The sequence below is a fragment of the Pezoporus flaviventris genome, unplaced genomic scaffold (assembly GCF_033815535.1).
Source record: "Pezoporus flaviventris isolate CSIRO_AGI_PZ_B2104156 unplaced genomic scaffold, CSIRO_AGI_Pfla_v1 ptg000002l, whole genome shotgun sequence".
In the NCBI taxonomy this organism is placed as follows: Eukaryota; Metazoa; Chordata; class Aves; order Psittaciformes; family Psittacidae; genus Pezoporus; species Pezoporus flaviventris.
Genome location: NW_026892550.1, coordinates 25053970 through 25081755, shown reverse-complemented (window position 1 = coordinate 25081755; position 27786 = coordinate 25053970). Strand labels below are relative to the sequence as shown.

Here is a 27786-nt window from a genome sequence, read left to right as displayed (position 1 = left end):
GATGGCAGCAGTTACCTGACTCCATAGAACAAGAAACCCTGGGTAAAGGCACATCTTGTATTTCCTTACATAGAGAAACAGTAAAATTAAGTATGCTCAAGCTGTTCTCAAAAGCACATGGTGAAGAATTAGAGGGAGAAAAAAAACCCACCCTCTTTCCTGCAACGTGTCCTATTCCTTTCAGTTACAGTATGTTTAGATATTACTGCAAAGACACACAGTACTAAATACCAGCATCACAAATGTGGCTTTCAAGTTGAGAGGGTCATTTACATAAATCATCTGACATGTTTCTCACAAGCATGAAACTTCCTTTGAACAACACTGAAGATCTTCTCTTTGCATAAGGGAAACTTCGCACATATCCTGAAGGATGTAAAAGACATTGCCAAGAGACTCCCAGAAAACACTTCTTAACAGTCATGCGTGTTACATAGTAGGTAACTCACTGCCTAGGTCATAAAAAAGCCTCACTTCTATATAATCCCACTAAAGCATAGTGCTAGCAAAGGACAATGCTGTTTTGTTTTATTTATTTGTACATATAAAAAAATACAATCAACTTTCTTCTCAGAAACCTTGTCACGTTGAGCATGCTTGCTTTTAGCTCTCCTGCAGTGTGTTCTCATGAGTGTCTCATAACAATAATTATTTGGAGGTACTTTACTCTTCCTTTTGTAAAAGCATTGCAGTGTCTAATGCCCTGTTAAAAAAAAAAAAAAAAAAGGAAGTCTGGAAAAGTCACCACCTTTTCTTTTCTCCAATAGTATGAACATCAATGATTCGCATCTGTTCTAGTAAGACTAATTTAAGAATAAAATGGGGAATAGCAGCAGATGTAAACACTGTTTCAGTAAGTAAAAAATGCACACACCTCAAACACATAGGAACTGCACATCTCCCAGTTAAAAACCACGCTAGTCCCACTCTTGTTTTGGCAAAAACTAAGGCCAAGCTTGTTACTGCAGTAACAACAGACTACAAAATGCAGCACATACTGACAGGTTACCTACACTACCACATTATTTTGCTTTGCCTCAGTCATCAAAAAAGCATGGAAGTCAGCTGAAATTCCTCGCTCATGGTTCTTCCAATGAGCTCCCAGGAAAGGGGTTACACCTGGACCGTAAAGAATAGCGGATAGATACATTCAGCTCTGAAACAGCACAATATAGGATACCTTCATAAAAGTAGAAGTTATTGCCAAAGCAAGTTCTCACCCTTGCTTTGCTGGATACAAAGCAGGTATCTGGCCCAGGTAGACACCAGTTTATCAAAATGCATGCGTCTTCCCTCTCTCACGGCAATGACAGCTCATTAAAGAGTCACCAACTATTACACAGACATTCACAGTATTATGCAGCATGGGAGTTGCTCATCCTTAACAATGTGGTCTTTTTGGCTGCCAATTCAGTTTCAAACAACAAACCTTTTTTGTTGGTCCTAGTGATGTATTACTTTCTCATTCTAATTTATCTGTTTAAAATATTTAGGAGTGCTCATATGAAAGTGATGAATATGTTCATAATTATGTCCATCTTTATAAGATCCAAACCTACAAAAAATATTGAACAAAGCAAAACCATTACCACATGATTTAACCCATGCAATTAAATCACACACTTCCTATAGTATAATTATTACTCCTCTGAATGTTCTAGATAGCTTATCTCAGAAACAGGCCACAACCCTACTTACATATAAATCACGATGTACTTATGCTATCTAACAAGAGGTCTTTGAGTATAATGGATACATTTAATTACACTGATTGGATTAATGCCATAGACACTCTATAATTGGAACTCCAGCTGACAAAGGTGTGGTGCATTTATCTAGTTAAACCTCATGCTCTTTGAAGTCAGTTTTTCTACTGAATTCAGTGGAGGTATAATTTAACTCCCCAGAGTATCCAAATTCCTAAAGGGTATAAATTTTCTGCTTATCGGCACACGTAAAAAATAAAGACAAGAAAAATATTCTGTGCTGAAATCAGCTGAGAAAAAATCTGAATGTGAACGCTAACTTCAGGCAAGTTTCATCATGTGGAAAAGACTGGTCAAACTCCTGGTTAGACGGGAAGCTAGTGATAAACAAAAAGTAAGTAAGCTCAACTCTTAGGTACATAGAAGAAATATCCTGTATTAGGCGTGTTAGAAGTAGTAAATACAGCATTGCTGGAAATTGTCTATCTGCAGCAACATCTATTTCAGACTTAATTCTTCCACTGACGTTCAGTGTAGAATACCTTTCTCTCTATTTCTGTTCCTTATGCAATGTCAGTGGAAAAGTGACACCATTCTAGAAATAAATAACTTTAAATATAAAAATCTAACCCTTTTTCCTTCTTGACATATGCAACATACTGCCTCTTTAATTTTCATAACTCCAGTTATACAGTATGTTTTAAAATGCTTATACAAAGAATATTTAATGTATATATTGTATTTTGTGTTCTAACTAACAATACATAAAGACCCCAATCCTCAAAACTGCTGAGAAACATGGATCTCTCATCATCTATAAAATGAGTCACCACTTCACTTGGCAAATATGCCTGTCAAACAGTCTCACAAATTAATCATCTGGGTGAAATAAGCACTACCTTCAATTTATGCTACAACACAGCAGGCTGATTTTCCCAAGGTATAAGCCAGGTCAGTAGAAAAAATGGAATTATATATCAGAAGTTCTTGCCTCCTAATCTTCTGCTTAGTTTGGTACTGATCAGTGCCTCCCACTATAAGTTACAAGATGTCACATATTAATTTATTATGAGATACACTGACCTGGGATTGAAATGGATGTCCTCAGGAACTTGGCTAGGATCAGTGATGATTCTGTCATTGTCAACATAGCTATCCAAGTGATCTGGGATCCTAAATTTGGCCATCTGGACTTCTGAATCACTTAAACCAGCGTGAGATATGCGGGCATAGCCCAACCTATCAGATACCAGAAGAGTTAGTTTGAAAAAATAACTCAAGGCAGTTTCACCACATTCTTAATGCATGTCTCTTTTTCTCAAGAGTTACTATTTAACCTATCAACATAACTTTCCATTTCTGTAAACCTCACTTCAAAAAACTTAAGAGTGCTATATAAGCACAAGCATCATAATACAATGTTGTGAGTAGAAAAAACAAGAAAACCTAAGTGACAACAGAAAAAGTTTAACATCTATAAACTTATTTTTAAATTCAGTAGTTTTAGTTTATCCATCCTGGCAGAAGCACATCAGCTTTTTTCACTGAAGAGATTTTGAAATTCAAGAAAGGAACTCAAGCATCAATGGAATGAGCAATGAGAAAAATTAGACTGCAAAAGGGGGTTTTGTTGCCTTTAAAAAAAAACACCCAAAACCTCTGTTACTTAAGTACTGTTACATAAGACAGCTATGTAGTTTACTGGGTTTACTCCTGTGAAGACCACAGAATTTGCACAGTTTAAGCTGAATTCCATTCTGGTACATACAACACTAAGGGAATGATTTACAAGCAACCTGATATAAAAAGTCACAGAGTGAACAGGTTCCAGCAGAAGAAAGTGCTTCAATATGGGCTTAAAGTTTCCACTAATTCCAGCATACAGCTTGGCTGTATTATATCAGCATTTTGCTTCATGAAACCCTACAATCATAGTTCAAAACTCATGTCTTCTGTGTCCCATACAAATTAGGGCTTAGCCTTCACATTTTAGAATGATACTGCAAAGACAGACCTTTGGAAAAAAAGTAGTTTTATGTTAGCAAAGCAGATTAGATCTGAAGGCTTTTGACACAGAAGGATGAAACCTGTAATACTGTCTTTGTAAATTATGTTCAGAAATACAATCATCCATCCTCAGATCGATGTTCCACATTTCTTTATGATATACCTCACTGCCCATACATCATTGTTTAGGGATGCAAGACTCTTCCACAGTTACCTACAGAAGGGTGTAAAACTGACAGTCATCAAAATAATTAAAACCAGTGAATAAACGATCCACTTTAACATACCTTATTACTCCTCGATACATAATATAGCTACACCATCTGTCATGATCTGTACTGTCAATATCCTACAAGTGAAAAGGGTGAAAAAAGTCCAACAAATAAGGTAAGCTTTCCTCAAGGTTAGCATTTGAATCAGTAACAAACCAATGTATAAACATGCTGCAGAAAAAATGTTTTGCTTTAAATATTGAAATAAGGTAGAAAGAAGAAACCCCACTGTTGGACACAAACAAATCAGACAGCTTTTTGACATCTCCTGTCAGAAAACCAAACTGCAGAACTCAGTTTTAAAACAAAAGAATCACAGAATTAGAGGTTGGAAGGGATGTCTGGAGGTCACCCACACCCAGCCCCATGCTCAAAGTAACTTCAAGCAGGTTGCTCAGGGTCTTATGCAGCCCACTTTTGAGTATCTCCAAGGATGGAGATTTCACAACTTCTCTAGGCCTCTGTTCTACTGCTTAACAACCCTAAATAATTGTGATCCTTTATTTTTGGTCTTCTGCTATCCAACCGGCATTTCTCTTCTGGCAACTGCTGTCCAGTGTTTCTTGTTCTTTCACTGTATAACTTCACCTTCTCTATAACATACCATGAGGTAGCTGAAGATGGTGTTTGAAAATGTGCATGTATTTTCCCTTATGCCTATTTCTAAGTTACCAGTTTGAAATATTAGACTGTTTCAAATATGTATTATCTCCAACTGCTAAAAGAATCAGTACTTTTACCTTACCTGGACATTTCCATTTTCTATTAATTCAGTATAATCTCTGGATCCAGGAGCTGAAGTGATGTATCCTAGGAATACTACTTGCTTAGAGCTAGTCTTCAATATATTTGAAACAGCTATAGCCTGGAGTTTCCTGTCTAAGTCCTCCCTGAAAGAAATGGGAAAGACTTAAACATATATACATTTTAGCTCAGAATCTTTGTGCTATAACATAGTGAACCACAAACGAATCTGGTACCCTTTTTATTGCTCAGTATTAGAGAGTATGCAAGTTTACAAAATGCTCAGTGATTCAAAATGATCACTGTGCTCAATAAAAGCCAGATGGTCGTGGTAGATGTAATTAGGGTTCTCTTTCTAACCACCATAGGAACAACTTTTTCTCTTACTGTTTTGTTTTTAATACTGATCTCATCACTAGGAAATGTGAATGTAAGCGCTTCGGTTATCTGAGGCTATCTCTGCCTGCACTTGAAATTCAGCTGCGCTAGCACAGTGTGGTGCGTAACAAAGAGCTCACATGCTAACAAGATGGACATATGGTAAATATAGTCTTAATGTCTGGGTCACGTAATTTATGAAATGTGACTTAAAATCTATGTCATCCCATTAACACTACTTAACAACATTTGGCAGGTACTCTTTAACAAGATTTACGCAACAGTTCCAATATGACCAGAAGTGATAGCATAAGTGAAGCCTGGTAAAATACTGCACTGGATCCCATACCCTGTCCTCAGATTTGTCATAAAATAATGTAAGGGGTTTCTCCTTCTGTGATTCTTCATGTTAATAACTTCAGTTGTATAAAGCATAGTCTCTTCTGTATTTTGCTAGACTGGGCCAAATACCAGTGAGATAGGGAACTGATTTTGGAATCTGTAGTCCTAAAAGGGGACAAGAATTTAAATGCCGCTATGCTTTCTAAATAGCAGTACTTCTGACGAAGTAAATGCATTAAGAAGAAAGAGCACACAAACAGGAGATGAAAACTCCAAACCACTGGAATAGAAGCCTCGTATATGTGAAGTTGCCAGGTGAGCTAGCTGCTCTTTCCAGAATTACACTTCTGCAGAAGACAGGTTCTTTTAAATGACACAACACATTGTTATATTCCCATGTTTTAAAAACAGTGTTAAAAGAAATCCCTACTTATCCAGTATTCTATAGTTTATGTCATCCTAAGCAGCAGATGAAAAAAGATGAAAAACAAGCAGTTATGTGTGCCATTTAATTACAAATTCATTCACCTCAAAACAAAATCAAATTTGTACTCATTTCCCATGTGTCTCCTCCTATTTTCTCCTTCATTTTTATCTCATCTCACTGTGAGGGGGGAATACACTGCTATTTTCTCCTACTTTGACAAAGAGTTTCTCAGGGAGGCAAGCCTAACCATCTGTGTGAGGCACAGAAAATTCCTTTCTTGTGTTCAGACTGGAGTAGTTTCTGACAACTATATGTGTTTAATAAAAGGGAAAACTACAAATGATTTGTATGCTCGGAGCACAGCTTCTACGCATGTGAAGGAAATAGGGAAGCTCAGTATGGGATAATGAGAACTCCACTGCTTTCTGAATAGCAGCTTTGTATATTATATTCTGCATCCAATCCATAAATTTGCTTCTCCATGAATTATAATAAATATTTTGAAAAGCCCAAATCTTACTACATAACCACAAACATATTAGGTATTGCAGCAAATAAAACAGAAACAGCTACTTGGAGCACCACAAAGCTACCCCTTATTAATAATATTCATTACACACAAGTTATCAAGATAATGTTTTAAAGTAAAGAACTAAAATATATACCTTAATCTTTCTCATCCTATATTTTAGTTACTGGTATAATTCTTCCTTTAAGAATCCAGAGATCAGATTTCTTATTTCCAGTTTCATATAGTCAGAAGGACACTGAATGGATATTTTTGTGGCTGTTTCAACACTGTCCTTTCTTGGAGGTTTCAGAATTGTTACTTTTTATTTTAATAAACATCAGTTGGCCATTAATGCTATCTCTGTGCACTCACTGTGGTACATAATAGATCTATTCCACATGCAAGAAGTCGTAAGGATGCTATCCTGCACTTAGATGTATCTGTAGCCCTGTTTCTCGTGGTTTTGCATAACTACATTTTTTTACCTCTAGTAACTCAGATATTGGGCTCAGCTGAGTTTTCCATGACAAACTGAGCCTTTTAAAAAATGCTTCAAAATTTAAACCAATAGCTGTACCAGAGTATTTACTCCAATATGCCTCGTTAGAATCAGCATTACAGCAGCAGATATTAAAGGGTGCAAAATAAATCGCAGAAGTTCACAAATGACCATTATGTTACACGATTTTGCATGACATGTAACAACAAATAAAATACTCACTCTTCATTTCCAAAGTGGGCGACAACAAAATCAACCAGTTTCCCTGTGAAGTTGACAGTCATGGAGATGGCGGGTGCAATCTCTCCCTCTGGAGATGGAAGGAGGTGATGGGTAGATTTTACAATTGGATACCGTGATAGCGCCATAATCCTACATGAGAAGAAGGAAACAGTTACTTTGTTGTTGTTCACAAACCCATTCTGCATCACTTAAAAGACACAGGCTCTGGAAGAGGAAAGTTACTAAATTCCTCTCATATATGGAAAAATTTAAATAGCAGTCCATCATCACTGGGAAGTTTCATCTGCCACAGATGCATATCCCCCTGCAAAAAAAAACACTTCATAGGCTGCTATTTTCCAGACTGCAAAGATATGCAACTGGTAGTTGGTCAAGCATTAAAGTAAAATCAGACACAAAAATACTGGTCAAATAGATATGTGCATTTATATGTCCATTTCCCACTATACAGCCCAAGGTGGGTTTAATGAATTCAAAATTTCTAAGAACTCCAGGTTGCAGTTAGATTTTCCAACTGCTATCACATTTTTAAGTCTGAAATCTAAAGTTCTCATAGCACAAAACAGAATAATGAGAAAAGGGAATCAGATACAGTACTTCGAATGCCAAACTTCCAAATCTGTACATTAAGGAGCAGGATGCCATTCTCTGCATCACCAAAGCCAAAGTAGCTTATAGGTGCAGGCACCAAAACCTGATCGTTGCATTGCATTGCATTGCATTGTAATGATAAGGAATCAAAGATTGCTCTTAAAGACAACCTCCAACAAGTAATTATGGTGATTATTATTCTAATTATTCTTTGCCCATGTTTTAGTGGAGTTAGTATTGGGTTGTGTATTTACAGTTATTTTGTGTCACTGCATGGAAAGATGACTCACCCCCAAGTGTGATCTCTTGTGCTTGGACCAAAGTCTGTGTAAAATCCTAGTCTTTCTCCCAGCCACATTGTTGGATCATTGTTCCCAATGAATGGTTTGGAGGCATCACTCTCTATAATAGTGATAAAATCAGCATCTAAAATGGGGAAGAAAAAAAATATATTTCTAGATTTATAACTGTGATCTATAAATGTGACTTATAAATGACTACATAATGTTGTCATTTCCCTTTTGATTACATGGGGGTAGACACAAGCCCTCCAGGAGTCAATCAGGGCAAATTTTAATGCTGGCAACAAAGTCGTGCCCAAACATTTGGTCACTGTAGGCCACACAACCCCTGACAGAACAACACTTAATGTGCGGTTGCCACAGGTCCTCCCTGGTGCATAACCAGAAGCACAGTACAGCTGGCCTACACATACCTAGTGCAGACCATTTCAAAAGCATTAGACATCATGTGCACAAACAGATTAACAGCCCAGTAGCAAGTCTACTGCTTTCAACTTGATGAACAAGCAATAGCAAGTCTACTGCTTTCAACTTGATGAACAAGCAATACACAGCACAGCTGCACTTACCTTCATCTACCAAATCCCATCCTGCTCCAAAGGGTCCTGTGAAGAGGGAGCAGGGTCTGCTGCCAAACCAGTTAGTCAGCCCATAGCAACCTGCCTTCAGCCCGCTAGCAGGGTAACAGAAGGGTTCCCAGCTCTAGAGAACTGTTTGCCATCTGCAGCCACCTTGCTTTGCTCAGGACACTGTGGTCCCTCCCTGTTTACATGCTGAGGTGTGGTTTTGTCAGGGGAATAAGAGAGGTTCCCCTATATTTTAGCTGGAGGATACAGCAAGAGCTACGTGGCCTTCTGCTTCTACATTGTTAGCATGCATACAAGTTGGCCACAGAAACAATGCCTGAGACCACTGAATGGGGTTGATGTTAGTTTTCTTCAGGGTAGGCACGAGCCATTACATGTTGCATCTTCACTATTCCAAGCCAACAGAGAGAAGATGAGCCCAACGAATGCACACCACCACACCTTTAAAAATAACCTCTATGCTGGAGTTAGCCACTCTTTTCTCTGTGGCTCTCAAAATCAGTTAATCTACTTTAGCAAACAAATTGTTTAAGAATCTCCAGCTTAACTCTGAATGCATGAATGTACCTTATTTAGGACATACTAATTTCAGAGCCTTTAGGAATTATGTAATGCTTCACATCAGGAAAAAAAAAAAAACGAACCCAAAACCAAACACAGAGAAGTTCTCAGACATTGTATTTCATCTAAAAGGACATTTATCATTATTTCATTTATGCAAAGAATTTCTCTATAGACAAGTAACTCATCAGCAATATAAGAAAAAATCCAAATAAATAACAAAGTATTTCCTCCAACCAGAAACCTATTTAAAGTACAGTTTAAAAATTTATCACCTTTGCAAACAAATTTTTTAAAAGAAGTGATTGTACTGGAGTAGCACAGAAGGAAGAAACTAGACAGATTATTGAGATAATGCAAGACCCAGTTACCCAGCAGGTGTTCTTGCTTCTGCCTCTTCAGATGAACCCTCTCATATAGAAATGAAATGGAAGAAAAAAGGTTACCTGTCTGATTAAGCAGATCAGCTGATCCTTCCAAATTAGACCATCCTTCATTGTTATATGCAAATCTAAAAGGCCAGATCATAGCAGAGAAGTCTCTTTTGGGAACCTCAAAAAATAAAATGAAAAAGAAGTCAAGTGCAGTTTGACTTTAATGTATTATACCTTTGCAGTCAGCAACATCAGCTACATCATGCCCTAAAAGACACACAATAAGGGATGTTTTAACCAATATATTTTCCAAATAAAGCTATCAGAATTACCAAAAAAAATAGGTATTTTTGCGAAAAGACTGCTCTAACAAGAGTAAAAATTAATTTATGCAACTAACAGTAATAAATGAACATGAAAGAGAATACCAATCTTTTCATCTTTTTAAGAGGAACTACCTGGGTTTTTTTTCCACATTATAAAGCTACTACAAACACAAATGAGTTCTAGGAAGAAAGCCAACTGTATGTCTGTGTGCATATATATGAATATGTATGTGCAGACAGGTGCATCCACACACAATTTCTACTTAGCTCTCATCACCTTTTCTGCATCTTTTCCTCCATTCATCACCAGTGACTTACCTAACAGAAACATTACTCACAGGAATACATGTCAAGAGCAAGTTTCAAAAGGCTATTTCTAAATTGCTATCAAAAGGAAAAAAAAAGTCTAATTCATAATTGCAACCAACTGCATCAAAAATTCAATTTTATTCTGGTAATGAATTAAATCATAGAATGGAAACACATTAAGTTATATCTGATCAAACCAGCTCTAATTTTAAATTTAAATTACTGAATAGGCAAGCAACACACTTGGACTAAACTTTGTGGTCATTAAGCAATTGTCACTATCATTTCAATGCCTCATTTATATTAGACAAAAAATCTGGAATCTTCCTATTTTTATCCAAGTTCCACAAGTAGTCTAAGTCTAATCTAAGTCTAACATCTTCTCAGAGAAGTTAAATTCAGAGTTATGCGTATAAATATAGAAGCATAGAATTCCTTCAGCTGGAAGGAACCTCAGCAGGTTATCTGTTCAAACTTCACTGATATAAGATCAGGCTGCTAACAGTATGGTCCAGTCAAGTTTTGAATATAATTCACATAAACTCATTTATAAAAGTAACATTCAAATTGAACATGTGGCAAGTATCTCTGGTTTTCAGAGTATTTTCGTCTTTTGTAGCACTACGAACCTCCAGAGGCCCAGGCATTTCTGTGCTCAACATGAATTTAAAAACTATACTTTTTACATCTTCATTTCTGCTTTAGTTTTGTTGAATACTCAAATACTGGTATAAAGACTTCTTCAGCACCTAACGTATCATATGCACATTTTACTGTATATTTGAAATTTGCCATTTTCACAAACACACGACTCACCCCTTGGCCCAGCTTCTTCTGGTAAGTTTTGTAACGCAGACCCAATCCTAGCAAACCGACACCAACAAACAGCCACAATACTGGAAACAGCAAAACAACAGAAAAGCTACTTTTAAACCAAGGGAAAATAACATTATTATTGCACTGTCATTCTTAGGTGTATTATTCATAGAATGGGAAATGTATATATTTAAATTTCCACATATGCCAGTAATAATACCATTCCAAAATAGTGTACTTAAGAGTACCTCTATGCGTGCAGAGGTCTCTTTGTGTGCAGATATAATTACATTCTTCAAAACATACCAGGATGAGCAGATAAAATGTACCAAAACTCCTTGGAACATTTATGTAAAAATGATACCTACTGTAGAATACATTATAATAATGAGTATCCTGATCTTTGTAGGGTTATAGCATGCCCTAATGGTTACCAATTTTTTCCTTTCCATCTACTTCAAAGTCAATATACCGAGTGGGCTGAAAAATCATTCTTATCTTTTGTATACACATGTAATAAATCAATTTAAGAGTCATGGAAGAAAGGAAGTAAAATCATACTCACATATTTTAATAAAGGTTTTACTCTTTCTGAATAGTGGCTTTTGGTTGCTTTTCACTTCAAAGATAGAGCTGAGGTCTTTCTTGGGTACTGTTAGAAAGTCTATCCCAATACATAACATTATAAACCCTGTAAAAATATAAGTCATCAGTTTTGTCATAGAGCTTTAACATACTAAAAATGTGTCATAAGTGACCCACTTTCAAACTTCCAGCTGTTGCATTACATTCAAATTCATGACTCCAACAACAAAGACAATTCAATGCACAAATGCAGATAAATGCCACATCCAGTGCAATAATGCAGGCAATATGAGGCTGAGGGAGATTCTGCTTATCATTGTCACAACATTCACCTCAGCTATGCCTGCAGCACTTCAAAGACGTTTAATTTACATTGTTGTACTTGTTGACAGGAGCACTGTTTCCAGCAAAATGAGGTAGTGGCATTAAACATGCCACTAATGATAAGTATTTCCAAAAAATATTTCAAAGTAATAGTACTGGAGTAAGAAATCAAAGCTAAAAGATGATTTTAAATGCTACTGAACACCTGTTTCACACAAAAATAATTAACTTCAAAATTACATTGTTTGGGGTTATTCACTTTTTTGCCCCCCAAAATAAGCTGCTACTAAGGCTGGGTCTCACTACTGCACATTAGGGTTCTTCTGTTGGTGAAATATCTGATTAAAGCCATGTTTTCCTTTCTTCCATTCACGTACCAATTGACAGAACAATAAAAACAAAAACATTTAAATCCTTTCATCTGGGGCAAAGCAGAGAATCTTTCAGCAGACCTCCCTACCTTTGTGTATCCTAACACCAGCTTCCACAGAACGTCAAGCACGCTTACCCAGCACTCTCAAGCAAAGACTGATCTGCAGTACAGTTCTGGGGTATTATGTCAAAAAGGCTAGAACATGGTAGATAGATTATACTAAAATGCTTTCAGGACCCTACTGATGGCTACAACTCTCAGCTCAGCCCAGTGCTTTCAAAGTTTACTGGAATTAACCTGGGCAAGACCAATGAAATTACACCTACACATTACAGAAACTTAAAATAACAGCTTAATGAAGAAAATACACTGTTGATTGTAGGCGTCTGTTATCTTTTCAAATTAACTGCTCTCTCACAAAGAAACAAATAATGCATTTTTAAATCAGAACCACAACAGTAATTGCTCAACAGTTTGATCTAAAACAGTGTTAAGCTGACTGCAGCAGGTTGGGAGGCCAATTTAACATGGCAGCATCTTCTATTTTTGTGCTCCAGAGCCAACAGAAGCAGCTGTGCTTTTTAAAAACAGACAATTAAACACAGCTACAGATATATTTCAAAAGCTAGTGAGCAACTTCAGTGCATTACCTGTTGCAAGGCACTTTGATGGTATCTTTTAATTGAAAAGGTAGCTCAGACTAACAGTACAAGCTCTTTTCCCATCCTTTATGAGCTAAAGAATCCAGTTAGCTCCACAGAAAATGTGGGAGCATAATGAATTGGATAAGAGCTCTGCTGGAGAAGGTATACGTCCCTAATATCTTTGTGGAATAGTTAATTATCTATAGAAGCTCTGTTTTTTTCAGAGTTATAGCTGAAGGTGAAATAACCATTACGCAGTATTTTCTTATTGCCCTTACTTGTTACATGAGTAGTAGTGAAAGCCTGCAAACCAGGAAGCTGGGTCTAGTGCAATGAAGAAGGTGGCACACACCAGTCCTTTCTCAAAGGCACACTGATTCCAGCCATTGAAGTTGATGGAAGAGCAGGGATCTGACCCCTCAGAATTATGTTACATCACAGTGAAGCAGCACAGAAATTTTTAATATAATAATCTTACTTTCATTGCCACTTTTCCTGGAGCAGTTCCCTACCCAAACTGCGGCAAGAGAAAGCCAGGATATTGGACAGGAGGAGAAAGCAAGAAATAGCACTTGCACCTGAAAGAAACCAGAAGAAAACAAGCAGTTTGCCAGAACACCAAGCTGCAAGAGTAGAAGTGCAGCAACAAATACACAATTTCATGGTATAATCTGCAAATCTTTGATAAACAATAGGATGGCATTAGAAAGACAGAAACTGGATTCTCAGATGCAATATAAGCTCATGTGGTGCCATCAGCTGAGATGGGTTCACAGAATCATAGAATCATAGAATAGTTAGGGTTGGAAAGGACCTTAAGATCATCTAGTTCCAACCCCCCTGCCGTGGGCAGGGACACCTCACACTAAATCATGTCACTCAAGGCTCTGTCCAGCCTGGCCTTGAATGCTGCCAGGGATGGAGGGTTCACAACCTCCCTGGGCAACCCGTTCCAGTGCCTCACCACCCTCACAGGAAAGAATTCCCTTCTTATATCCAATCTAAACTTCCCCTGTTTAAGTTTTAACCCATTACCCCTTGTCCTGTCACTACAGTCCCTAATGAAGAATCCCTCCCCAGCATCCCTATAGGCCCCCTTCAGATACTGGAAGGCTGCTGTGAGGTCTCCACGCAGCCTTCTCTTCTCCAGGCTGAACAGCCCCAACTTTCTCAGCCTATCTTCATACAGGAGGTGCTCCAGCCCCTTGATCATCCTCGTGGCCCTCCTCTGGACTTGTTCCAACAGTTCCATGTCCTTTTGATGTTGAGGACACCAGAACTGCACACAATACTCCAGGTGAGGTCTCAGGAGAGCAGAGTAGAGGGGCAGGATCACCTCCTTCGACCTGCTGGTCACACTCCTCTTGATGCAGCCCAGGATACAGTTGGCTTTCTGGGCTGCGAGCGCACACTGAAGCTGGCTCATGTACATTTTCTCATCAACCAACACCCCCAAGTCCTTCTCCACAGGGCTGCTCTGAATCTCTTCCCTGCCCAACCTGTAGCTGTGCCTGGGATTGCTCCGACCCAGGTGCAGGACCTTGCACTTGGCATGGTTAAACCTCATGAGATTGGCATCAGCCCACCTCACAAGTGTGTCAAGGTCCCTCTGGATGGCATTCCTTCCCTCCAGCATATCAACCGAACCACACAGCTTGGTGTCATCGGCAAACTTGCTGAGGGCGCACTCAATCCCACTGTCCATGTCACTGACAAAGATGTTGAACAAGACCAGTCCCAACACCGATCCCTGAGGGACACCACTTGTTACTGGTCTCCAGCAGGACATTGAGCCATTGACCACAACTCTTTGTGTGCTGCCATCCAGTCAGTTCTTTATCCACCGAGTGGTCCATCCATCAAATTGATGTCTGTCCAATTTAGAGGCAAGGATGTCATGTGGGACAGTGTCAAATGCTTTGCACAAGTCCAGGTAGATGACATCAACTGCTCTACCCCTGTCCATCAGTTCTGTAGCCCCATCATAGAAGGCCACCAAGCTGGTCAGGCAGGATTTCCCCTTAGTGAAGCCATGCTGGCTGTCACCAAGCACCTTGTTGATTTTCATGTGCCTTAGCATGCCTTCCAGGAGAATCTGCTCCAAGATTTTGCCAGCCACAGAACAGGTTCAGTTCACAGTTTTCATTTTACCAAAGAGAAAGTGCCATCTATGTGTTACTATCCAGTGATCATGACAGGTGAATTAATCACGTGCGTCTGTGAAAGGAAGTGTCAGAAAGGGATTTCACGTAACAGCTACTCTTTTGACAAGGTATTACTCAAGAAAGCATTTAACACTCCTCTACTACATGCTTTCTTCATATAGCTTCAACACAAAGTTAAATTGAGACAACTGTTTCTACAGCCCCCCAGAGTGCTTGCAAAACAAATAAAACTGCAATAAATGTAAGGGAACTCTCCTCAAAACATAACAAACTGAAACCCTGCATGTGATTGCTGTAATGTATGAAACACATGGAGAGTGAGAAACTGGAGTGACAGAAGGTGGTTGCAAAGAGATGTGGAGCAGCAAGCCAAGCACAGCAGTCAGTAATCCTTTTCAAACAAAATACAGGATAATGTGTCACATCTTAAAATGCGTCATAGACTCACAGACTTGGCCCTGGACAGTATTTGGCATTGTTAAATGTAATTAGTGAAATATGCCACTGAAACACATTAGTTCCTATTAAAATACAAACAAAAAAAACAACCCAGTTCTGGAAAGAAGCCACAAAGGGTCGGTTTCATTTCCACCTCCCAAACTTCAAGGTGGGATCCCTTTCAGGGATCATTTTGCTAAAACCTTTGCATTTGCTCACCTCAGTTCTTCCTCACTGGCAAATACCTGACAATTTCTTTTCTTCCTCTCCTGTTTGCATATTTGTGACACTGCAGCTTACTGACATTCTTCCAAACGTGCTGGTGTGTCCACAAAGCACAAGGCAAAGCTGCATGGGAATGAAGCTCAGGTCTCAAATGCAGACTAGCTAGATTGGCAGGATGCTGCACTTTGCTTCTCAGAGCAGGGCTAAATAATGCACTGAGTTACATGTCCTGATTTCAGCTGTAAGAGTTATTTTTTTTCCTTCCTAGTAGCTGGTGTAGTACTGTGTTTTCTGCTTTAGTCTGAGAACAATGCCGATAACACACCAGTGGTTTTAGATGTTGCTAAGTAATGCTTACTCTGACTAAGGACTTCAGTGTCTCATGCTCTGCCAGGGACGAGGGGCATGGGAAGCCAGGAGGAAGCAGAGACAGGACACCTGACCTGGGCTAGCCAAAGAGGTATTCCATACCACAGCACGTCATGCCCAGTATATAAACTGGGGGCAGTTACCCAGAAGGGTGAGATCACTGCTGGGGTCAGGCTGGGTATCAGTCAGCGGGTGGTGAGCAGTTGTATTCTCTTCCCTTGTTATTTCCCTTATCATTATTATTATTGGTGGTAGCAGCAGTGGTTTGTGTTATACCTTAGTTACTGAACTGTTCTTATCTCAACCCATGGGAGTTACATTCTTTCGATTCTCTTCCCCATCCTGCTGGGAGCAGAGGGAGGAAGAAGACAGGGAGTGAGTGAGCAGCTGCATAGTGCTGAGTTACCAGCTGGGCTTAAACCACGACATTATGTTATAGTCCCAGTAACACAGCTTTCACAAACCCTTGAGTTTCCAGAAACTAGATTGTTACCTGAGGTACCATACAGCTACCTTAGGCAGCTAGCATACACGTGCATTCACACCCTGGATTGCAGCTAGATTTTTAGGGTGATTGATTAAAAGATCTCTTCCTCAGCTGCGTACTGAGTTATCAGGCTTTGTTTCACTTTGTCATTTTCCCTCAACTGAATTCCATTTTCTGTCCACATTTTATACAATTTCTAACAGTAAAGAAACAAGTAGATTAGTTTTTGCAAGTCTCATTAATTTTCTCATAGAAACTCTTACCATAGTAAATCAGACAGCAGCTGAGCATTTAAAAGACTGTTTATACACTAGGTTCATTTTAAACATCTGGTTGAGGCTAAAGCAAGTATATTTGTATTTGTTCATTGTCATAAATGTACCTAAAAGAAGATGGGAGCTTTCTCTGGCATAAATTCCTCCAGGTACAAATTTATAAGCTGTACACCATACACAAAAGAATAATTCAAGAACGTAGGCAAACATGGCAGTACTCATGGCTTTCCCAGGGTGCAGACAGCTAGCAAAGTGGCCAGCCAGTTGAGGCCACACGCACATAGTAAAGACAGCAAGGATGTTGCCTGCAACAGCAGCACTCCAGGTGTGTAAATAAAGGAGACCAGCTGAAGATGCTAAACCTGTGAAGGGACAGAAAATAATAAAGTAAGTCCATCGGGTATATTATCTGCCACCTTCTTTTTCACATTCGCTCTAAGAAAAGAGAGTCTGGGAAATACAACTGTGCTTTGCAGCCATGAGAACTGCATCACTAGGACAGTTATTCCCAATACCCGAAGACAGCCTCTTGCTTTTTGCAGCTCTTAAGTGCTCCAAAAGAAAAGGCAAATAAGAAAGAAGTAAAACATAATTCATCATTGCCTTTGCTCCCTGTATTTTGATATGTCCCAATTTATTATGAAACATTTGTACAAAGTACTGTTCTGTCTTTTTGATATAAACAACTACAAACAATTAGCTCAGGACAAAAAAGAAGCAGATTTATGTTTTTTAAATAGTATTTATACCACTAGACTTCATGCAGATAGGACTACAAATTAAACAAGGCTGCATCCATCCATGCTGACATGTGCAAAACACACCTCCCCCCACAGTTCAAGAGCAGAATTATTTCCATCTTCTCCTACTTGCTCTATGTGTAGTTTGCTCCACAGCACAGCTATACCATCCTTACAAAAATGACTGTCCAGATCCAGCACTTGAATCTCTCTTCTGACTACCCAAGACCCACTGTATGCAGACTTATTCCCAAATACTTTGCTCCAGCAGAACTGCTTTGATGTTCACAAAATTTTACTGCCTGGAGATGTTGGCAACTAAGGAGACAGGAGGTGAGCTTGCCTCCAGGTGAACTGCTCATTAAATTACAAGTTATTGTGTCTCCTGCAGAACAGAGAGACTTGTGTCATCTTAACCCCATAACTCTAGATGTAGCCATACACAATGCAGACAGAAAGAACTGAGATGCTGCTCATGGGTAAAGAACCTCAACAAGGGCTTCTGAAGAGACACAGTGTCGCTCTGCAATGGCCTGGACATTTCACCCTTAGTTAGCTGGTTAGATACATGCATAGACAGTTAGCAACAGAGAAATAGATGCTTTGATTAGCAATTGATTTTTCTGAGAAGCGGTGTAGGGTCAGAGGGCTTGAGTAAAGGGAATAAGGTAATAGAAACAAAAGTTCTGCTCCGGCTTTGCACCTACCTACAAGAAACCAAGCAAAACTGGTGGCAGAAGACCAGCTCCAAAATGAAAGCATCAGCCCATGAGCCAGGCCCAAAAGAACTGTACCTCTAATAAAATGATAAAAAAGGGGAATCATACATAAATATAATTCTATGAACACCTGGCATTGAAAAAGAAGCTTCTAAACATGTAGACAAGATTGCTTGGTGATATTTTATAACATCTTTTATTTGAAGCAGAGCTCAATTTGATCAAAAAATATCTTTATCTCACACCCTGCTACATTTTCCCCCTTTTACTGGGCCTAAACATCAATCCAAAATAATAGCAGTTTATCATAATGTAGCAATGAGCTAGGTTCAGCAGCAGAAACACTACACTGAAACACTGAATATAAAAAGCAATGAGAACTCAGAGAAAATGAGAGGAATCTACTCAAAAAGAAGTATTTTCTTCACATCACATAGGGAATCCCACAGCACCTAACATCACTATCAATCTTAGGTAGCTTTTGTGTGTACTAATTGCAAATTAATAACTACCTTGCCTGCCTCTACACGTAGTTGACTCAGAATAACTAATCTAGTCTCTTTCTAGATTTTGGAACCTAGGTGAGCAACACACAGCATTAACACTAAATTCTTACTAACCAAAACTTCTGGAGAAGTATATATTTTAATATTGTTCCCTTTTTGTTATCAGCGTGTATCTCTGACGAACACTATTTCCTAGTGTTTTCATCTCCTCTCTGAAATCAACTACTGGATTCATTTACTGCATATTACAGATGCATTTCATTCATAAGTCCTTGAACCTCAGTCTTAAAAATTGCTCTGCAGTGTGGCAAATGAAGGTTTTTTATTACTGAAATAAAAATCATTCTGTCTTAGAAAATTTTAAGATTTACTGGTATAGACACAATGCCCAGAGGTATCTGAAAGCAAGAATGAATCTATAAATCCTCTGTGCAAAGTACTTTGTACCATTTTACTCTCTGTATGCTCTTACACAATCATCTGTTTGAGTTTTAATTTGTCACCTACTACAGCATTGGCTTTTGATTACTATTTTTTTAAATAATAATAAAAACTCACTTACCCATATGGATTAGGATCTGGACCTGCATGTGGATGTCCACTTACTGCCCATCTAGAAATTAATGAGACCTCCCCAAATATCCACAGGGTGAGGAACATGAGACTGCCAAAAGCAATCCCTGACAACAGCCAACGAGGGTGGGAAACTGTCTCTCTAACTGCATTACCAGTTTTCTTTGCTTCTTGTTTCCTCTTGTCTCCATCTAGAATAAGAATAGAATATAGCTGAGCAAACTGTCAAACCCTATTAGAAAGGGTTACTGAGGAAAAGAAATACCCAAGATCACAAAATTACCAGATTAAATTACTGGCTCAGACACGAAGCTAGCTTATCTGATCATTTGTGGAAATCAGTAAGACAACAAAATCTCCAATAACGTTCCTAGGTTTGTAAGGAAAAGCTCCTCACCTTAAGTGTACAAAAATGGCAACTCATCCATATGATTATTCTTCATACTGCTGGAATTTAAATCATTAAATTGGCTTTGACAGTCAGCAGAAAAGTTACTAGAATTTGTTCAGAGGATTCTGTTCTCTGAAATTCTAAACTCTGACACAAACAAAACCTGACACTTCCAAAGAAGACAGAAATATACTCCCTTCCTTCTCCATTTTCCATGCACTTTAGATCCTCTCTCATCTCAGGAGAAAGCACCTTTAACTGCATAGACATATTCCTTTGTCACCTAGGAAGAAGACAGATTCCCTTCCTACTCTCCTGCAGCAGATTCCCTTTCTAAATTGTGATGAATGCTCAGGCTACAATGCAAGTAGAATGCAAGTCTACAAACAGTACACAATGTGCCAATTTATGCCCACTTACACACAGGTAAGGTCTTATATTTCAATTAATTCATTTAGGTTACACTGAGAAGAAAGCAACTCCTGAGGATTTAACATGAGCTGCCTTAACTAACCAACCCAACTTCGCTGTCTTCCTTGGCAAAACTACCTTCACAGTTTTCAAGTGTGCTTAGCCTATGCCAGCCCCCACTGCTGTGGACTCTGTCCAGATGCTCCAAGAACTCAGTCATATTTTGACTAGGACAACGTGTCCACTCTTCCAATGCTTTCTGTTTATTTTGCCATATCAGCTGCTCCCTGGCTTTGTCCTGCCTCCCTTCCCTGTAAAAGGATGGGCACTGGCAGAGAAACACAAAGAGCAGACAGAATTAAGAAAATACAGAAATACCACAGATGTTTCATGCTGGAGTGAGGATAACCCATTCTGGTTTTACTGGTCTAGATTACACTGTTGTTTGCATGACTGTCACATTATTGATACTGCAATTAGTCGGCAGTTCCAGCACAACTTACTACAGCGTGTATGAACTGTGATAGCAAATTCTGCCATGGGGTAGATGGAAGCACCCCGTGGTTTCCAAAGTCTGCAGTGCTCATGCATTAGGTCTAAAACTAGACTGTACTGGGGATAAAAAACCCCAAAGTATCAAACCCCAGGGACACATAGATATGTATACCTTAAGACGTTTTCATAACTGCCATATTTGCTGCAATACGCTCACCTGAATAAATTCGCTCCACTGCTGCTATAAAACCAACTGCCAGTACAACAGTATTGGCAGCTTGTGAGCTCCAGACTGGGTTTAGTGATGTATACCAGATGCGAAGAACAAGGAGCATTATCTTGCCTAGCATGAAGCCCCATATCCTGATGAACCTGTAACAATCAGTTTTAGCAACAGTGATGCACTTGAGAAAAAACAAAGCAAAACAACCTCTTAAAAAGAACCAACCACCTTTTAATATAAAGCAATGTCTGTTACAATCCCAACAGTATAATAAAATACCTTTGTAAACTGTTGCCTGACCACCATGTTACTGTTTGAACCAGCAATGAGGAGGAAACACCTGCAGCCAAGATGACTAGTCTAATTGGAGCATTTGGTGCCTGGTATGATGCTAAGCTTCCTACAAACAAACACACATATACAGAGATTGCTTTAATGGGCAGCAAAAATCAGGGAATAAGGATTTCCTGGGCATTAGTTCAATCTTGTCTGCAATTTGGATGGCTAAACCATTCATCTGAAAACACATGGCACTACACATTTTTAAACAAACCAAAGGAATGCAGGTATAGATAGAAACTGGGTATATGTGAAATTGTAGCAATTACCATTTTCAGGGAAAAAAAATAACATGAAGCAATTACCTAAAACTGCGGCAATTGCCTTAATTTAAGTACTTATGGTCATTGATTCCATAAATAGGATATATGGATAAAATATCTAAGCATACAGATATTCCTGAGCAGTGCACTTAAATTATTCAAAAGCCAAAATGCAACAGTGCATTTATGTTTACTGCTTTTGAGTTATGTAAGTGTGCTACAGCACAAGCCACATCCTTTTTAGAAAGGAGCAGTTACCGTACATTGCACAAGGATTAGTGAACAATTGCCTTAGCGGGTGTGAACAAGGCTTTCTCTGGTCTCAAGAGCAGCCATTAACAGCGTGTGTCATCTTCTTACTGGAAACAGTCACTCTCCCGGTCACTCAACAAGCCTGCACACACATCTCTGCCACTTCGCAGGACACAGTGACCTCACCTTTTATCAGCTGTTCTAAACTCTGCCAGCAGGTTTCAAATTCAAGTTACTATGGGTCACACATTTTCATAACATCAGTGTGGCAAATTCTGTCCCTGGACCAGTGACAAACAGCAGAAGAAGCAATGTTGTTTTGCTACCAGCCATTTGCTAAGTGAGCAAGAGTCAAACTTGAAGAGACATTAAACAAGAAAGGCCAGACATAGGGCTGCTGATTCTGACACCGCATGCTAGGAATCCTCCGATTGTCTATTTGCTTATTCTGCTCAGAGTAAAAGATGCAAAGTTTAGGGCAAAGATGGTAAAATGAAATTAATGTGTAGTGAAGATACTTTGGACTTTAGCAGAGGGCTGCATGTACAATGCACGCAGATGTCTGTCACTGAACTGGGCTGAAATCTGCAGCTCTGCCTCTTCACACCTTTCATCACTTGCGCTAGCCAGATTAAAACTACTGTGGGTTTGCCTGCTTACAGCAGACACACCTTTTGTTGCTGAACACATACACCCAAAATGTAAATATATCTATCTGAGCAAACAGATTTACTGTGTGTTGTCGGAAGACACTACCACTAGGGTAGCTCATTGCTGGTTTTGGTCTGTTTTTTTTTAAACAGAACATGAAATCAAGTAGCACAAAAGGATACAAAAATTAAACCAAAGGTTTCAGAGAAAATAGCGCTTTCTGAAAAGACAAAAACATTATGACCAATAATGAAGAGTATTTTCCATCAAACGCAAAAAAAACCAATTCTCTAAATAGTCAAGTTTAGCAAAGCATGAATAATTTCCAGATTTTTTTGATTGTGAAATTGAAGACTGAATATTTCCAGTGGAATGGGGTGGAGCATTCACAGGGTAGATTGTTCTACATGACTTTGCTCAACAAGCCCCAGAGGAAGGCTGTGGCCTGCCTGAGAAGCATAAAAAAAAAAAAGGCAAAAGCAGAAAGAAAGAAGAAGTCTCAAGGTATGAAGAAGGAAAGGAAGCAGTAAGAACTGAAGAACAGGAGAAACAGCGGCACAGCATGATAGGACAGAAATAATCTAGATAACCTGAGAACCTGCAGTAGGGAAGCAAGCATAAAGTGAGCTACCATTGGCTAAACTTGATGGAGACAAAGGGTGAGGAAGATGCTCTTACATCTTCCCCAAATGCTAATGCTCACTGCAGGGCAACAGGTAAGGAGTATGCAGAGCAAGCACCTGGGAAAGAATATGGTGTAGACTTGCCAAGGGGTGGTCAATATTAAGAGTGCTTGGGAGAGGGAAACAGCAGGGTGATATGAATCACTGAGGGAACAGTTCCTGTTCAGGCAGGAATGAAGGGGAGATCATATCTGCATACAGCAATGCTCAGGTTTGCTCAGGGTGAGGATGTGTACAGCTTCGGTCTCCCCATGCTCTGAGTCCTTCTGTGACCACCTCCATTAACACATCTTTTCTCCAGATTACTGCTGAAGGTTCTGGTTTTTTGTCTGTAGTTAGTATCTCCAGAAACTTGCAAATCAGTGAAAGTGAACAGGTTTATAAACCAACAAACTTTATAAAGCACTGTAGGCCTGTCACTGCTTTTTACTTAGCAGAACAAAAATTAGACACATTCAAGCCATTTCCACTTCTTCTGGTAATATGAACTGGTAAACACAGCAATCCCAGGCACAGCTACAGGTTGGGTGGAGGACAGATTCAGAGCAGCCCTGCAGAGGACTTGGGGGTGCTGGTCGATGAGAAACTTAACATGAGCCGGCTTCAGTGTGCGCTTGGAGTATTGTGTACAGTTCTGGTGTCCTCAACATAAAAAGGACATGGAACTGTTGGAACAAGTCCAGAGGAGGGCCACGAGGGTGACCAGGGGACTGGAGCACCTCCTGTATGAAGACAGGCTGAGAAAGTTGGGGCTGCTCAGCTTGGAGAAGAGAAGGCTGCATGGAGACCTCATAGCAGCCTTCCAGTATCTGAAGGGGGGCTATAAGGATGCCAGAGAGGCACTCTTCATCAGGGACCATAGCAACAGAACAAGGGGTGATGGGTTTAAACTTAAACAGAGGAAGTTTAGATTGGATATAAGGAAGAAATTCTTTACTGTAAGGGTGGTGAGGCACTGGAATGGGTTGACCAGGGAAGTTGTGAATGCTCCATCCCTGGTGTTGCTCAAGGCTAGGTTGGACAGAGCCTTGGGTGACATGGTTTAGTGTGAGGTGTCCCTGCCCATGGCAGGGGGGTTGGAACTAGGTGATTTTAAGGTCCTTTCCAACCCTAACTATTCTGTGATTCTATGATCTGAAGGACTAATCTTAAATAAGCATGGTAAATTTTCATTACTGTGGTTATCTGAAGAAAAGCAGAGCGCAATTTGAAATGCTTACACTCACTACTAGTTTCTAAATTATCAGATGTAGAAAATACAGTGAGCACCAGTGCAGAAAGCTGAAAATGCTGCTCATTGAAAACTTATTAAAAACAAAATTAAAAAAAAAAAGTAGGATAGATATGATGTGAAGACTAGAAAAAGAAACAAACATGGTAAAACTATTCTTCATCTACACTGATGACACCAAGAAACTGTTCAATTCTAGTATCTTTTTAGAGAAAAAGAATAAGAATTCTTAAAAAAAAAAATTGCAAGGAAATAAGTAACTAAGATGATCCTGTTCTGTCTTGTAACAGTAGAAGAGGACATTTATATGGAAAGTGATTCCCTGAGTATAATCTTATACTGATAAATGAGGAGCCAGGGACCACTGCTTCCAAAACACATCACTTAGCAGCAGTATTTTCCCTCTATGCAGGATGGAGACCCTTGTCTCGTCTGAGTTCTGCCAGGTGTTGCAAACTCATTAGCAGTAACTTGCTTCTGAATGTGACTGTAGCTGCCAAACCTTCTCCCAACAAAATTTCAGGACATCAACAAGAGCTAAGGCTTGCTCCAGTTAGCTAAAGACCAAAGAGGGAATGCCAGCAAGTCTTGGTTTATGGAGGAGCATGTGGGATAGGTAGTGAGGCAGCTTTATCTTGAATTTAATATCAAATTTTCTTCCTGTGAAATTACCAATATGAGAGTCACATCTAGGATGAGCCCATAATCTCATCAATATGCTACATAGTGTGTATGTGTGTGTATGTGTGTATACATGTATATATGAAACCTGTAAAAAAACCTGCCTCAGAAACATTCCACACATAGCAGATTACTTTTACAATAGCCCCAAGCTGTTCTGTAACACCTCCTCCCTACCCATTGTTACTGGCACAGCACTGCTATAAAAAAAACAACCCTGTTCTGCCAATCTATGCAATACTGAAAACATTTTCCTATTGGGCATGACTTGTACTAATTTGAAAGCTTCTAGCAATAAAACTGAAATGAGATTTGTCTTTAATCATGCAGTACTGGTCTAAAAACAAGTACTGCATTGGTCCAAAGACCAATGGCTGCAAACAATATTCCTCTGACCATATCGAAAAGCATGAGACAAAAAGAAAAGCATGAGTTTGGGAGAACAAAAACTTCGTATTCGTATCTGTTTTCAGAATCATATGACTTTTGAGGCAATTTGAAAAGTTTATTCTTATTCCTTTATACCAGCATATAATCTATAACTCACTACAGAGCATACTTACCAACCATAGTGAGTCTCAGAAGGGCTAGGATGTACTTATTGTTAGCCAACCTCCAAAAAGGGCCAATTATCAAGAATACTGGAGAAAAGAAGGCAACAGCAAAACTTTCCAGACCTGTGAGTGCCAGTGTCTGAAGGGGGAAGTAATAAATCATTGGTGGCAGGGCATGGTAAAGAGACCAAGAAATGTAGCCTAAAAACAAAGAGAGGGGAAAAGGGAAAAAAAGTCATTTACTTTCAACAGCCTGTTTTCCTGGAGAGTCCTTAAGGGCATACTGGTTTATACTCCCAAATGTAGAATATCACATGTATTAGAAATTAGTACAACTAATAATAGCAAGTATTTCTCACAGAAACTGGCTATTTCAAGTTAAACGAACACATTTTCCCAGGAAAAGAGAACGATGAGCAGAAAACTCTATTATTCCACTCTGACAGTAGCTCCTGCTTCGATCCTCAGCGCAGCTCAGCGCTCAGCGCTCAGAGGGCTAGCGTTCAGAGGGAACAATGCTGGCTAAACGACGAGTCCACCCACAGCCTCAGGGCTCCTCGAGCACCGGTCGGTGGCTGAAAGAACTGGTGCAGAAACCCGGTGCGCAGCTCTCCCCTGAAAACACCTTCGCCAGGGTCCAGCGCTGCGCAGGGGATGCGCCGAGCGCGCCGGTGCGAGTGCCCCGCGCCACATCTCGCCTTGCCCGGGCAGCACCGCAAAGAGCCGCAGGGGCTGTGCGCGTACCCGCACACACACCTAGCTGAGGGTGCGCGTAAATCCTCGGCTGATCCCAGGAGAAAAGGCATCACGGCAGGCAGAAGGAAAAAAGAACCCGAAGGAGAACACTCATCAGTGACCAGTCTCCGCTCATCCCCAGCGGAGGAGCTTTCCACCAGCAACACCTCCCTCTCGCGAACGGTAACCCCCACGACACACTGCGGGGATGCTCCGCTACAGCGGCCGGCCGTTCCCGTTAGACACCCCAGGGCTCCCAGGCGGGGATGAAGCATGCTGCCGTTGACCGCCTCCCAGCCGGCCGCGGCCCCTCACAGACTCCTGCCCCATCCTCGTCGGGCGATACCGGCACCACCTACCCAGGAGGCTCTCCGCAAGAACGGCCTTCCACAGGTGGAACATGGCTCCACGCCTCGGCTCGGCTCGGCTCGGCTCGGTCCGGCTCGGTCCCGAGTGCCCGGCAAGACGCGGCGCAGCCGCCCGTCCGTGTCGTCACGGAGCCCGCCCGGCACGCGGCCGTAGCGCGCCCCAACGCCGCGTAGGCGGAGCCGCTTCACGGGAGCTGGGGCGGTGCTGCCCGGCCCGGAGCTGTGGGTCAGTGCGGTGTGAGGGATTTAGCTGATCTGCCACCATTCAACCCACCAGCCTTGACCCGTGCGCCGTCGCTGGCAGAAATGGCTGCTCGCTCAGGTCTGTAACTGCTGGGGCCCGAGGTTCTTTAATTCCTGTGCTTGGGATGCCGAAGGAGAGGAATAACCCTTCGCCCAAGCCTGCAGGGATGCTGCGGAGCGGGAACCGGTAGCTGTGTGGTCACAGAGATGCTCGAGCCCGCACCGAGACGGCACAGCGGCTGGAGAGGATGGCGTGGTGTGAGGTGACTGTGGAGAGGTGCTCAGTTAAACCAGGCGTTCCATGGAGGTCAGCCTCTGTGGCCAGAGTTTATTCTTCACAACAAGGAACGGTGAGTAGATCTCACCTCCTTGCTGCTGTGTTGCCAAAGGAGCACTTGTCCACTGGATAGTCGCACCAGCTAGGAAGAAGAATAGAGGCAAAAGGTCATAATCCCATAGGCTGATGGGGAAAAGAGGAGCTGACGCGCTTACTTGCTGGTTGTATGAATACGTGGTGGTTAACTCTTATTACATGGGGCTATTATAAGCAATAAATTCTGTCAAAGCAGTTTTGTGGGCACAGTACTGAAGTAAAGTTTGTCCCAATAGTCTCACAAACAAATAATTAATTTACTCAGCAATATAATGGGGTTTGTCTAGCTATAAAAACTGTTGAATTTTGGCTGCTATTTGAAACATACTGTGTTTCAAATGTCCACAAAAGAATTGAAGTATTTTGATGGAAAAGTCAACCTCTCTAGAGGAGGAAGAATGAGTCTCATAGGTTTAATGACCTCCTTTCTCTTTTCTTCAAGTTCCATGTCACTGAAGGCATCTTTCTTCATTTA

General features: G+C 40.3%; 1 protein-coding gene across 4 annotated transcripts; it reads right to left on the bottom strand.

The window, feature by feature from the left end:
- Positions 1–516: 516 nt before the first annotated feature.
- On the bottom strand, positions 517–26769 carry CWH43 (cell wall biogenesis 43 C-terminal homolog). 4 transcript variants are annotated; one of them, XM_061472144.1, is made up of 17 exons: positions 26687–26769; positions 25602–25793; positions 21218–21338; positions 20933–21087; positions 19408–19609; positions 18328–18416; positions 16988–17242; positions 11561–11686; positions 10996–11075; positions 9617–9722; positions 8011–8146; positions 7109–7258; positions 4731–4875; positions 4001–4062; positions 2790–2945; positions 1423–1555; positions 517–695 (listed from the first exon to the last, which is right to left on the bottom strand). In XM_061472144.1, the coding sequence occupies exons 1-16, from the start codon at positions 26727–26729 to the stop codon at positions 1468–1470; spliced, it is 2106 nt and encodes a 701-aa protein (XP_061328128.1). In that variant the 5' UTR covers positions 26730–26769; the 3' UTR covers positions 517–695; positions 1423–1467. The 4 variants fall into 4 exon arrangements, with proteins under 4 accessions (XP_061328128.1, XP_061328137.1, XP_061328122.1 ...); XM_061472153.1 differs by having other exon boundaries at positions 517–703; positions 1430–1555; XM_061472138.1 differs by having other exon boundaries at positions 517–1555.
- Positions 26770–27786: the final 1017 nt, after the last annotated feature.